The sequence below is a fragment of the Callithrix jacchus genome, chromosome 9 (assembly GCF_049354715.1).
Source record: "Callithrix jacchus isolate 240 chromosome 9, calJac240_pri, whole genome shotgun sequence".
NCBI classification, from domain to species: domain Eukaryota; kingdom Metazoa; phylum Chordata; class Mammalia; order Primates; family Cebidae; genus Callithrix; species Callithrix jacchus.
In genome coordinates, this window is record NC_133510.1 from 5,065,209 (window position 1) to 5,079,984 (window position 14,776).

The 14,776-nt window shown below is 33.4% G+C and overlaps 1 protein-coding gene and 1 long non-coding RNA gene across 7 annotated transcripts in view; one reads left to right on the forward strand and one right to left on the reverse strand.

The window, feature by feature from the left end:
- The window catches only part of PIK3C2G (phosphatidylinositol-4-phosphate 3-kinase catalytic subunit type 2 gamma), a 414,912-nt gene that overhangs the window by 235,041 nt on the left and 165,095 nt on the right, over positions 1–14,776 (reverse strand). For all 5 annotated transcript variants that reach the window (XR_013522259.1, XR_013522260.1, XM_017975799.4 and 2 more), the window contains 2 exons: positions 13,380–13,510; positions 5,229–5,417 (listed from right to left, as the gene is read on the reverse strand). Coding sequence is in view for 3 of the 5 variants with exons in the window: in XM_017975799.4 (XP_017831288.4) it covers positions 5,229–5,417; positions 13,380–13,510 (320 nt within the window). In the remaining 2 variants the exon portion in view is untranslated. The remainder of the gene's footprint in view (positions 1–5,228; positions 5,418–13,379; positions 13,511–14,776) is intronic.
- Positions 1–14,776, forward strand: part of LOC108593067 (uncharacterized) — a 120,089-nt gene that overhangs the window by 38,567 nt on the left and 66,746 nt on the right. The window lies entirely within an intron of this gene.

Genomic DNA, 14,776 nt, shown 5'->3' on the forward strand with positions numbered 1-14,776 from the left:
TTCCATGGTCTGCCATAACAAGTTCATAGTATCAACCTGGCTCACCAAGCCCAAAACAATCTAAATGAACCAGCCTTTCCAACTTTGTTTCCTGATACAATTCTCTTCTAATGTTACATAAAATGACTCACTATTCTCGGAACCTTTATAACCATGCACATGCTAGTGTTCCTTCTTGGAATGTCATTTCCCCCTTCCCCATTCAGAAAAGTCCTGTATTTCAAGTCAGAATTCAATTCTTTGTGAACTTTTCCTTACTTTCTTTTAGAGCGTTTTCCTCTCTCTCCTTTGGGCTTGTAGATAACTCAGTACTTACTTTGATGATGGTATAGAGCACACTGCGTGGTGACCTCTAGCTTGAATCTCTCCCTATAAATTGTATGTTGTTTAGAGACAGTCACTATGGCTTATTCCTTTACCTCTTTGATTCAGTGCCTACCCATTTGTCTGTACACACATTTTTGTTCAATAAATAATGGAAAAGATACACCATCATTCATAACTTAATTATTCAGTCAAATGTGGGAGTTTTAACTGCCTTCCTATGCCATATTCCATTCTTTCTATTTACAATGCTAGTAAACAGTGGCATCCATATAAATTACATGTACAATAAATAATACAATGGTGTGGGGCAAACATTTTTGTGAATTATTTTTCCAAGGAAACTGATTTTGGAAGCAGTCATTGCCTGTTAAATATTGCTTTTCTTCTTGCAAAACAATAATTTTATATCATGTGGGATGGCAAGTTCTGGTACCTTGTCAGATTTTTATTTAAGCTTCTGATGTAATCCTCTGATGCCAATTCAAAGTTGCTATTTTTAAATGAATCCTTTCCTTGAACTGACTTTTAATTCCTTGGGTAATTTTTGCTTGTTATTAGCAGTTGAATAGTTGTGCCTGTGCATCAGAGTTCAGGAAAACAGCAACCATCTGCCAAGAACCACAGACCTTAGCCCTTGGTCTCTGTTTTTCTGACAGCACTGCCTTCTCTAATGGAAGTATCAGTACCCAGGGAGCTCTCTGCTGGCACTCAGTAGTAGAAATATTAACACCATATGGCCCATCCTAGGTAAATTAAATTTCCTCATGTCTCTTGCTAAAGATAAACTAAATGGAGATGGTGAATCGTTGGACACATTAAGTAAAGAGCAATATTAAAAACTCTCCAAGCTGGAAATGGAGCACACCAGTTGCCAAGAGGTTAAACCATTTAAAAAATAGATTGTTCAAAGGAGAAAAAATACAGATCTCTCAAGAACTCCCTCTGACAACTCACTTAATAAGCACATACTGTTTGTTCTCAGAAAAGTCAGCTTTTTAATTTAGAGAAGTTGAAAGGTTCATTTCTGGAAACAGCTTGTCCTCAAGTTTTTTAATAGTTCAGTAAAACTGAGAGTGGGAGTCAGAGGATGAGTACAATGGAAATACTCCAAACGTTGCAGTGACCTTATTTGGTGCATGATAAGAAACTTTCCAGCATGCAAATAAATCAGGATCCTACTAAGTTCCCTGAATGAAGCTTAATAAACACCCTCTACTTTAAAATCAGTCCCCATAACTTCTAAAAATCTGATTATTCAAAAAAAAGAAATTACACAGTGAAGTAGAAACATCTGAGCATGATGAGATAGCTAAGTACTCCTATTTACAATTAAAAAAAAAAACAAACTGTTGGGATGGGCATGGTGGCTCAAGCCTGTAATCCCAGCACTTGGGGAGGCTGAGGTGGGCAGATCATTTGAGGTCGGGAGTTCAAGACTAGCCTGGCCAACAGTGAAACCCCGGCTCTACTAAAAACACACAAATTAGCTGGGTGTGGTGGCTAATCCCAGCTATTTCAGAGGCTGAGGCAGGAGAATTGCTTGAGCCTGGGAGGAAGATGTTGCCGTGAGCCGAGATAGCACCACTGCACTCCAGTCTAGGCAACAGAGTGAGAGACCCTGCCTCTAAATAAATAAATAAAACAAATAACTGTTTTAGGATAGTCAAGATATTTCATACGTAAATAGCCTAGTGTGTTTATTGTGCTTATGCAGCAAGGCTTTAAGTAGAATGGTTCGGATCATAAACTCTCATGAATACCTGGATTTGATTCCCAGGTTTTCAACGTACAGGGAACCTGGGGCAAGGTAACCTCTATAGGCCTCCGTTTCCTCATATGTAAAACAGGAATAATAATAGTACTTCCATCGTAGGGTGATTATGGGCGTCAGTGTGAGATAGTACTAAGGGGTGCTAAGTCAGAGTTTTATCTGAACATGCAAAACATTGCATGAGCCAAATACATTTTGAAGATCTGTTTAGATAACGAAGACTCACAAAGCATAATTCTGCTTAGTTATCAGGGATCAGAGAATGTTGAAGTTTATCCAGCTAATCCTCTTATTTTATAAGTGAGTAAACAGAGCAGTATTAGACTCTTCATTCTATTTAAGATTTTTCTAAAAAATATTCCATTAAATTTGAACTTCAGAAAGTTATCTTGTTAGAAAAGTATTCTTTAAAGATATCACACAGATTCATAGATATTTTCTTCACAATTACTTTCTTAAAATTTTTAAACACTTTTACCAAGATATAATTGAAATACCATACAATCCACTCCATTTAAAGTGCACAATTCAATGTTTTTAGCGTGTTCCCTGATTTGTGCAACAATTATAACCACAAGAGGAAACCACATATCCATTAGCAACCATTCTCCATTTTCCCACAACTTGCCCTAGCTCTGGACTACTGCTAAGTTACCATGGCTTTGCCTATTCTGCACATTTTATACAAATGGAATCATACCATATGTCGTCTTCTGGAACTGGCTTCTTTCACTTCGCATAATGTGTCAAGGTTCATCCATGTTGTAGCATATATCACTATTCATTCCTTTTTATTATCAAAAAATATTACATTGCATGGATAGATCACATTTTACACATCTATTGATTAGTTGGTGGGTATTTACGTTGTTTCTACTTTTTGGCTATTGTGAATAATGCTGCTACAAACATGCGTGCATGAGCTTTTGAGTGGGTGTATTTTTTAATTTATCTTGGGTATATAATTAACAGTAAATATATACTCAAGGGCAACATGGTAACTCGGGGCTTAACACTTAAGAAACTGCCACACTGTTTTCCAATTGACTGCAGAATTTTATATCCCCATCAGAGATAAATCAGCTTTCCAATTTCTCTTTATCTTCAACACTTTTTATTGTTTGCCCTTTTTGTATTTTTGGATTATAGCCAGTCCTAGTGAGTATGGTATCTCAGACGTTAGATGATTTCACTTCTGTTTCCTTAATGGATAATGATATTGATCATCTTTTCATGCAAATGTTAGGGATTTGTATATTTTCTTTGAAGAAATGCCCATTCAGATCCTTTGCCCATTTTACAGTTAGGTTATTTATCTTCCTGTTGTTGAGTTTTAAGTCTTTATATGTTTTGAATAAAATTTCCTTGTCAGATAGATGATTGGCAGTATTTTCTCATATTCTGTCAGTTGTGACTGTCACATTTTGAATGAACTCTCTACTAGTTAATCAATTCAAGAATGACAAAATAATAATTGTGCTAATAGCCCGTCTAACTTCAGCAAAAAATAGCTAGAATTTTGCATAATAATTTTATAGATTTTAGCTGATCTTATATCTAAACCAGAAAAAGAAGTTAGAGTTATGCTGGAAATGAGAACTTTTTCCCAAAAGGATCTTTAAACACTTGCATGATGAATTGTGAATATCTCAATGAAACCAATCAATTGTTAATTACCATATACTTATTTCATTAAGTAATGCAACTATACAAAGTCATGTATAAAATAAACAATATCAATAATGTCCTCAAATTGCTTATAATTTAAATGTTAAACTACTGTTTAATAGTAATAATATATCTTAGAAAGTGATGGTTCAATATTGAGGAATTACTATGTCCTAGGTAATACTAAGCCTTTGGGAAACAGAAACACTGAGATGATCTGTTTTGCCTTGAGTAGCTCTGAGTCTTATGTGAGTGAAAATACACACATTTTACATATGGCATATAAACACGTTACCATAAACTGCAATGTCTAAAGCAATAGAGCACTGTACTATGCCAGGAGTGACCAATTCTAACATGGCAAGGTCAGGGAAGACCCCACACAAGAAGGCTTATAAAAGAAAAAAGTTGCAAGCTCAAATAATAGAAAAAAAATATATATTCCATTATATATACGGAGAAAGAAGAAGGCATCCGAGCACACATCAGTTAATGGAAGAGCCATAAAACTAACAAAATCTTCAAAGTGAGGAGTACAAAAATAATAAGTAAATTTCAAGCTTGGGTGACTGACAAGCTAGTAACTTTTACAAATAATGGAAAAAACTCACTCTCCCCTTTACCCACCCCAGAAGTTTTATGAAGGACACAAATTAGTAAATAAATCTAAAAAAGGTCAGTTTGAAAGTTCTTCATGTAACTCCCTTTCCCACCTCTCTCTTCCTCTCAGGTTCCTGAGAGTGGATTCAGAATAGAACTGGGTTTCACATCTTTTTGCCTGGTTTAAGAGACTGCAGACTTTCTTCATGGCATCAGTGAGCTGATGCTATCAGGACAGACTTAAAATATCTTTTCCTGGCTTTGAATATAAAAGGGAAGCCAAGGAAGACTTGTTTCTCCTGGACCAGAGCCAGCTACCACAGTCATTCCTTCAAGCTTCTCCTTAACAAGAAGGCATCATGAGCCCCTTTCCTGGTGCTCCAGGCATTTGATTCTGAGGGAGGATCTGAAGTTCATGCAAGGAAGAGTTTTTCTCTTTTACTCCTATCACCATCATCATCATATTAATTGTACACCTACCATACATAGGGCATTTTGCTCAGCTTTGCATATTTTAATAGTACAAGAAATGATCCTAATTTTTAAAGACATTTTAATTTTGAGAGAAGTAGGGATTTTTATTTTTCCCTGTTTATTTTTATTATTTCTGTAAGAAGTAGACTCCTCTCATTTAAGAAACTTCTACCATTTACTACACTACAAGCTTAGTGCAGAAGAATGATTATAGCTTAGATTTGTTTAAAATTTATATTCATAGCTTACATTTATCTAAAATTAATATCTATAACTATCAAAATTGAGAACAAACAGAATAGCTACTGAATTAATCATATGGCTCTGTATTTCTCTTCAAGCAAGTTCTTTTCAGTTAATAATATCATGCTTGTTATGCAATTCTTACCTGGAAGTCAAAAGCCCAAGGGCTTCTAGAGGTTGAGAAAATGTCCAGCTCCTCAAAATGGTATGTATTTCTGAAACAGTCTTTTCATCCCATCCGGGGGCACTACCCAGCACCAGAGCAAGGGAGCAGTTTTCATTATTGCAGTAGAAGCGATAAAACCATAAATATCTTTTCTTTTCTTCAGAGAGTCTGAAAAACCAGATTGGAAACTGTAATTTACTGGAGTGTGCTGCACTAACAAATGTTGCTTAAATATGCAGTACAAAACCGTACTGTAGGTATTCGAACTTTTAGTTTACTTTTGGAAAATGTCTTTTATTCTCTTGGGATGCTTTCCTAGGTTATTTCATCAGTTTATTTTCCACTAACTTTATTCTTTTGTATTATTATTTTGAAAAAATAACATCAATTCAGATAATTCACATTTATTTTTGTTCATTCTTATTTGTGCTTTTTTTTTTTTAAATATGTCATTTTGGTTGGTAAAGTGTCTCTCTCTCCTCTAGGGAAAATCAAGTTTATCTGAACCCTGCAACACATCCTATTTAAAACAAAAGTAACCAACTATTTACTCTCTTATTATTATCATTATTTTTTCAAATTAACTGAGATCCAAGTGGGCCTGTGAAAAAACAGCATATTTTAGTAATGATTTTTCTTCATCTCAGAGGAAGTATTATCAGAATTGAGAACTCTTTGCTGTTGGTAACTTCAAAAACAAAGATCTCAATTCATCCCTGGATTATGTCTTTAAATGTTCAGAGTTCACGGAAAGTTTGGCGTGAAAATGTCAGTGATGCTAGTCTCTTAGATGCTCAAGTATTTCCCCCTGGAGAGTAGTTGGAAATAAAAGATCTAAATCTAGGACTAGGACCTTGACTTGCTGACAATTTATCTTGTTTTGCTCACACTCCGGCAGAAGTATTCAGAACCACAGTTCAATTGGAGGACAGCTTCCCTCACACGACAATGGCTTTTGAGCACTCTCTCTTCCAAACTGACACTGAGCGTGAACTGGCTAAAACTCCCAAGAAAGCCAACAAAACAGAATGAAAGCTTTTAAAGGTCTCTATAATTTATTTTATAGAGACCTCTAAAGGTTCTATATGTTTCTCTATAATTTTTTTAAAAAGTTTTCCTCATCTGCAAAAAAGACAAGATTGGATTATAGGTGATTTTTAAGGTGTGGTTAGGTTCTATTTTTATATTTTGCTAGCACCTTTTCCTCTGAAAAGCCCATAGAAGAAAAAATATCTGTAATAAAATTACTAAAACATTTGCTCAGATTAAATTATTTTTCTCCAATACTGAACAATGCTTTTTTTTTTTTAATTTCTTTTGTTAAAGCGAATTCACATTCAAGGACATGGCAGAGATTCGGTTCAATAATTTTTACAATTGCATATACCAGATAACAATCACACTCCTATCAAGATATGTAACAGTTTTTTTCATCTCATCAGAGGCAAGCACTGGTATGATTTCTTTCACTCTAGATACATATTAACTTTTTAGAACCTCATATAAACCTAATCATAAATACGTTTTTGTTTTTAGCTTCTTTCACTTAATCATATAATGTTTTTGAAATTGTCCATATTGGTTGAGTTTGTCAGTAGTTAATTCCTTTTAATTAATGAATATTATTCCTTTGTAAAATATGACACAATTTACTTATTCACTCTCCTGTTTGACGGACATTTGGGCTGCTTCCTTTTGAGGGGAATGATGAATAAAGGTGCTGTGAACATTTGTGCACAAGTTTTTATATAAATGTATTTTTTAATTTCTCCTGGGAAATATCTATGAGAGGAAGGATGTGGTCATATGTTAGGTATTCATTTTTACAAGAAGTTGTGAAACTGTTTTCTGAAGTATTGGTAAAATTTTACACTATTACCTGCAGAGTATAAGAGCTCCATTTGTGCTACATTGTTTCCAACTCTTGATTTTGTCTGTCTTTATAATGTTATCCATTCTAATGGGTGTATAGTGGGATCTCATTGTGCTTCTAATTTATATTTACTTGGTGTTTAGGCAATTGTTCATGTTATTTTCTTACATCTTTTGTTTGAACTATAAGCTCGTGTCTTTTCCCTACTTTTTTGTTTGTTTAGATTCTTTTGCATGATTTCTTCATATACTCTGGATACAAAAATTTAGTCATATAAATGTTTTGCCCATATTTTTCTCAACATGTGGCTTGTCTATAGATTTCCTTAACTGTGGTTTTCCATGAATAGTTTTAAATTTTGATGATGTCCAATTCCAAAATTTTTAAATAGTTATTACTTTCTCTATTTGTTTAAGAAAACATTGCCTATCTTAACATTCATTCTTGTGATTTTTTCTGAAGTATTCTGAAAGCAGTATTTTACTTGCTGAACACACTTTTTTCATTTATGGCATGGGCGGTCTTGTCAAAAATACAATAAACATACAAAAGGGGCTCTGGCTCTCTATTCTACCTACAATGAATTCTATTCCGTTGATCTATTTGCCTATCCTTAAGCAATATCACACTATCCTAACTGCTGTAAATTTATAGTACATAAATTCATAAAAGTTAGAAAATCAGACTTCGTTCTTTTTTCATGAATGCTTTGACTATTCTACCTTCTTTGCATTCCACATAAATATTGAAGTCAGCTTTTTAATTTCTACAAACACCTGCTGGGATTTTCATTGGGATTATATTTTATTTATAGATGAGTTTGAAGAGAATTATTATTTCAAAAATAGGAATCTTTCAATCCATGGATGTAGTATGTTCTTTCATTTAGATTTTTCAAAATTTTTCCTTAGCAAAGTTTTACATTTTTAGTAAATAAAATTTTATTAAATAATTGACTAAATTTTAATAAGTAAAATTTTGATATAGTAAATAAAATTTCAAAATAGAATTTATTTTATATACATTTTTACTGGAACACAATTAGATTTGATACATCGATCTCAAATGTTATGTCCTTTACATAATCATGCTGTGTGGAAAAAAAAAAGAAGAAAATAGTCAGTTTTATTCTTTTCTTTTCAATTTTTACCTTAATTTTTTTTTCACATAGTGTACTGGCTAGGATTTCCAATACAATATTAAAGATAAATGTTTGAAGCAGACATTGTGGTTTTGTTTCTAACCTTAGAAGAAAGCATTCATTTTTGCATGATTTAACATGATACTAACTATAAACTTTTCACAGATCACGTTTCAAAGCTGAGAAAGTTTTATTCTATTTCCAGTTTTGTGAGTTTTTATCATGACTGGATACTGAACTTTGTCGCTTTTTTTTTCTGGATCTAGCAAGGTGATATGATTTTGCTGGCAAATATTCTCATTCTTTTATTTTTAATCTAATTGCTTATATACAAAACATGTTTCTGTAAAAAGAATAAAACTATGTGTTACTTTTGTGATGTAGGCTGAGAATGTCTGCTTTTTAGTTTGAGTTCAGTTCATTTACATTTAATGTAATACTGATATGGTTACCTAACCATACCAATGGCTCCCTGTGTTGCTACTAGTTTTTATGGGGTGCTGTTTTCTTTGTCCAAACCATTTCTTGGTCCCCTTTACTCTATGTTTTCTTTTAGATTTTATTTTCTGTTATATTTCATTTTTATCTTCTTGGCTTTTAAATATGCTCTTAAGATTTAAGAAATGTGGCTTTCTAGAGATTAAAATATCCTTTGTTTAAGCATATTACAGCCAATCATGAATTAATATTATGCTTCCTCACGTAAAATTAAAAAAAAATTAGAACAATATACTTCTATTTTCCATTTTGATTCTTATTGAAGTTATTATAAATTTTATTTTTTATATATTATAAACCCAGAATACATTGTGATTCATTTTTCTTTAATCACTTTTTAAAGAAATTAATAAATGTGTAAATGAAAGTATTTTTATTTATTTACCTATTTTGGGGTATTTTTATTTCTTCTCAACAAGTTGAGTTTCCATCTAGTATCATTTTATTCCAGCTTGAAGCACTTTTTAAAAAAATATTTCATATAGTATAAATGAACTGATAATAAACTAAGCTGTATTTGGTTGAAAATATCTTAATTTTTGAAACATAATTTTACTGTTTATAGAGTTCTAATTTGAAAAAGTTGTTTTCATTTTTAACACACAATGATAATATTCTACTGCCTGTTGGCTTGAATCATTTCTGAAATGAAGCCTGTAGTTAGTATTTTATATAGAATATTGCATTAATATTATAGTCGTTTCTCTAGATGTAATTTGTTTATTTTCTCTGATGTTTCAAATTTTTATATTTATTTTATTTTTCAGCAATTTCTCTATAATGTACCTGGGTGATGTTTGGGGTGTGTGTGTGTGTGTGTGTGTGTGTGTGAGAGAGAGAGAGAGAGAGAGAGAGAAAGGAAAAAAAAGAAAAGAAGGAAGGAAGGAAAGTATGTATTTGCTTAGTGGTTACTAAGCCTTTTACTTCTTATGTTTGTGGGTTAATTTGTTTAAAAATCAAATTTCAAATTTGTCCATCTCCTTAATTATTTCTTACCTCAGTATCTTTCTCCTTTTTGCTGTGTCCAATCCACACATATTGTTTGATATTGTCAGTTAGGTCACGAGGTGCTGCCATTATTTTCTTTTCGTACTTCAACGTGGAAAATAATTCCTATTGCCCTGACTTCAGGCTCCCTGTTCTTTCTTTCTTGCATTTCACAATCTATTAAGCCCATTTTCTATTCTTTTTAAACAAATATTTTAGGTATTGTATTTCCAGCTCTTAAATTTCCATTTTTTAGTAAGATTCTTCATTCATTCATTCATACACTTTTTTAAAAAAAATCACTAAATATCTTTATAATAGCTATACTGAAATCATTATTTGCTAATTTAAAACTCTTTGGATCTCTTTCTAATTTACCACTTCCTCTCCCCAGGATATATTTATATTTTCCTGATTATTTCCAATTATTTTCCTGGTTACTGATTGCATGGTAGACATTTTCAAATAGTTTTAAAATTATTGATTATATGCTAGACATTTAGAATAGTACATTGTTGAGAGTCAGTATTCTGCTATTTTTCAGATGTTGAATCATTTTTTTAGTAGACAGTTCAATTACTGGAAGATAAGCTTAATTTCTTTGAGGCTGGTTTTTATCATTTGTTAGGTTGGGCCTACTATAGTCTTTAACCTAGGGATAGAGTGGACTTAATCCTAATATGTATCTTTTGGTTTCTTTATTATGGTAAGGAATGGCCTGTGTGTGAGCTTTCTCCATGCTTATTGGTCAGAATTTCTATGTCTCCCCGAATTGTGTGACTTCTCAAATCACATTTATTTTACATCTCCCTGAAGTAGTTCTCTTGTAGGCCCTGGAACGTTTCCACCTGCTCATGAGTAGTTTAGCACTCAACTAAATATTTAAGACTCCAACACAGATTTCTGTAGGTCCCATCCTGCTCCAGTATGATGCTCTGAAGGTGCCAGCTGCCTCAGCATCACTGAACTCTAAATTCTGCCTTTTTAAAAATATCTCATCAGGAGCTGCATTCTCTTCTTATATTCTACCTTCCCAAGTCATGTGGGAGGAACCAGGTATAGAAAGTGACTGCAGGCTGAAAGCCACTTTAATCCCAAGGCTTACCTCAAGTCCTGTTTAATTTATGAAAACAGTTGCTTCATATCTATTTTTCTCTTTTCATACTTCTCTCAGTCAAGGGGATTAGTCTTGCACTAGGTCTTCTTCACGGTATAAGTAGAAGCACTGATCTATTTTAGAACAATTGCTACATATTTCATTCTGGGGGCTTCTTTATGTTTGGAAGCATTCTTCTGGTTGACATCAAGAAGAATTTTTTTTCAATTTTTATTTTTACAAATATCACAAGCACATTTTCACTTTATGTCATTGAGTCTGAACCTCCTCACCCTGAGGTCAGCTTGAAAGATGGAATAATTAATTCACCAACTAAACGATAAAATGTGGTCAATACCACAGAGGTTAATACCACAGAAACTGAGGTTAATCTGATTCTAACACAAGTTTCACCACATTGAAGGCTGTTCTCCATCTGTTTTCATAGTCCAGAATAAAGCTGTACTGTGCTGAACATTAATAATTGTATTTGAGTGGGTAAAACAGAGGAAAACGTTGCTTATTTTATGAGTGTTATTAGCTTAAATAGAAACTGAAATATAAAACAATCAGAATCTACTGGCATTAATTTAAAAACACAAACCTCTAATATTTAAAGGCAGTTACCATGATTATTATTTGTTGGTTTTGACCTCTTTTTGTTTGAATATATTTTAAATCTCAAGGCATCTTTTTCATATTAAAAATATGTGAGAATAAATATGTTAGCCTCTTATTAGTGGCACACTTGTTGAATACATGGCCTTACATTTTCAAGTAAGACAGAAGAAGATGCTTCACCTAGTTAAGAATGACATTTAAGTCTTGAATGACAATGGATTGTCAATATATGTGCCATGAGGTCTGTGAGATCTTCCCTTGTCTTCAGTTCTTAAGGCAACTTTTTATACCGGTAACTATGCAAGGTCAATTCGTTCCTTATAACCTATTTATTTCACACACATTAGTATCAGTGTATAGCATTAGAAATATAGTGATAAACAAGAGAGATGGGTTCCTTGCCTTTGCCAGTTCTTGCAAATTAATGAGGGGACAAGAGCTAAACAGATGAATGAGCAGGATATAGCTTGTGTTAAGTGTGATGACATAAAAGGTAATATGATAGAGAGTGAGGGGAAAAAGGCTTCATCACACAGAGTGGTCAAAGAAGGACTTTTTGAGGTGAAATTTAAGTGAAAACCTAAAGGATGAGATAATTTAGTAATGTGAAGAACTTAAGAAAGAATATTTCAGGCAGAGGGAATGTCAAATAAAAAAAGCCTTGAGACGGGAGCAGGACTCGCACATTGGAAGTTTACAAGAGAGTTTGATGTCACTGGCTTGACGTGAATGAGAAAAACAGTAATAAACATTGAAATTAGAGAGTAGGAAAGCAGAAAGATTACTCAAAAGAACACTGACTGCACTCAATGCCCTAGTATGGGATGGCCCAAAATGAGTCCTCCTCCAGAAAATGACTCTATCATCTGCCCATTGATCAACTCAAAATTTGGATTCTCTATTGACTTAACTTTGACTCTTTAATTTCTTAATGGACTTACTCCAAGATTCTAATTAATGATCAAGTTATATCTTCTCAACTTCCAAAATATGTCTCCCAAATCTAGCCACTTCTATGACTATCCACTGCTATATCTTAGTTCCAGCCATCATGACCTCCTGCCTAAACTGTTACCTTCACCTCCTTACTGCACTGCTTGCTTCTACTGCCACATCCTCTCCAATCCATTCTTCAACTTGTGATCAAAGAGATCACTCAGCAAAATTCTTCTCATCACATAATTCCCTTGTTCAAAACCTTTGCATTATTTTTCACTCTTGCAGTGAAGTGCCTTATCATGTTACATATCCTCTCTCTCTCCACACACACACACACACACACACACACACACACACACAGAGAGAGAGAAAGAGAGAGAGAGAGAGAGAGAGACTTTCTTTGATGCCTTTGGCATGTTATTCACGAGCACAATCAGCTGTGACATTCATCTTGCCAAGTAACAACTACAAATGTCACTAATTCCCTAACAGTTAGCCCTAGGATTTTGTTTCTATTCAAAGATATTATTTGACAAAATGCCCCTTTGTCACTAATTTTGTACTGCTAAAACAAGACTTATTTCTTTCCTGCTGTTTTTAAAATTTGCCTTAATTAAGCGTTGTTTTTCCTTGTTGACCAAAAACAACGTCCTACCCCCTGGAAGGAAGTTTGGGAGATGGTTTATCACTGCTCTGTGCTGATTTACATCTAATCACTCTCTGCTTTGTTATTTTGAACTCAATAATTTCCAAACTTTCTACTTTTCCTTAAGACCACAGGAAATAAATCGTTAAAAGCCCACAAAATTATTTACTTCCTAAACATTAATTGACCATCGAACAAGCATGACATTAAGAAATGAAATGAGTTATGTAGGAAGGAAGTCTTACTCTTTGAAGATATCATACTTCAGGGATGATTGAGGAAATCATAAACAGCAGGCAAAATTCACTTACAAGACCTAAGTCACTTACAGTAGGGGAGTCTGTTTCTTTGAAAGTCTGGCAATATGGTTTAAATGTTCCTTTGGTGGCTCTTCAAGATTACTTCTATTCTCTTCAGAATCAGGTTTCATAAACTCCCACCCAGTAGCTGGAAAATCAATCTGAAAGAAAGCAATGATTTGCCATGTGTTGAAGGTGTCTGAAAATACATTATTAATTTAATACTCCTATCTTAGATTTACAGAAACCAAAGAACAGAATATATTTTTTCTCTGCAATTTATATTTTAAAAATATATATGAAAAAAATATATATCTAATAATTTCTAAAAGAATTTTTAGAGCTTGGACTTAGGATTTTAATATACAAGGTATTTAGCCAATCATTTATACAAATGGTATAGATGGGTCACCTGTAATGTTGTCTGAGGGAAAATGACACAAATAGTAACAATATATGGCCTCTCCATAAAGGTGAATACGTTACATTTTTGGTTAATGCTGAGATTACATCCATTTAACATTTCAGTGTTGAAATGTCTCCTTGTGAAACAATAAAATTTAACATTGGAAATTATGCCTTTTTCATATAATCCACCTGAGAAAATAAAGAGTTAATCTATATTGATCTCTACTTCATGAAATCTACAAGTCTAAAAATCATTTTGTATGAATGAGTGAGCTCTTCTTTGATAAAGAACTGTTGTGCTAGTAAAAAGTAAAATAGAATAATTCTGCTTCGGTTCTGTAGTTCAGATTTATAGACAGGTCCAGAATCCAGGTTTTTTTCCTGGCTCAATGCGCTTTATATTAAAATAAGTTTCAGTGATTCAGAATCTGATTCTAGTAAATAAAAGTACAGTTAACAAGAAAGACAGTTCCAAACTATGTAAATGAGCTGGACATTTTAGGGCTCCATTGACTTGCTTAAGGTTATTACACATACTGTTCTTTTTCTCATTTTAATATTAAAAATCCCACAGATGCTATTTTTCTCTGCTGAATTATGTTAGGTTGGAATCTCAAAGTAAATTGAGGAACCTTACAAAGTAGATGGTATGAGTTTCGGTTTGAAATACAGTTTAATATCTTTGAGAGCTTATTTATTTGAAAAGTTTTAGTGTTTTTATTCTATAACCCCTAACATTTGTTAAATTTTTGTTTTTGATATAATCTATGTTATAATGTATGAATTACTACTCCAACATGACAAAAGAAACAAGTAGGCCAGGCGTGGTGGCTCATGCCTGTAATCCCAGCACTTTGGGAGGCCGAGGAGGGTGGATCACGAGGTCAAGAGATCGAGACCATCCTGGCCAACATGGTGAAACTCCATCTCTACTAAAAATAAAACAATTAGCTGGGCATAGTGGCGCGTGCCTGTAGTCCCAGCTACTGAGGAGGCTGAGGCAGGAGAATTGCTTGAAC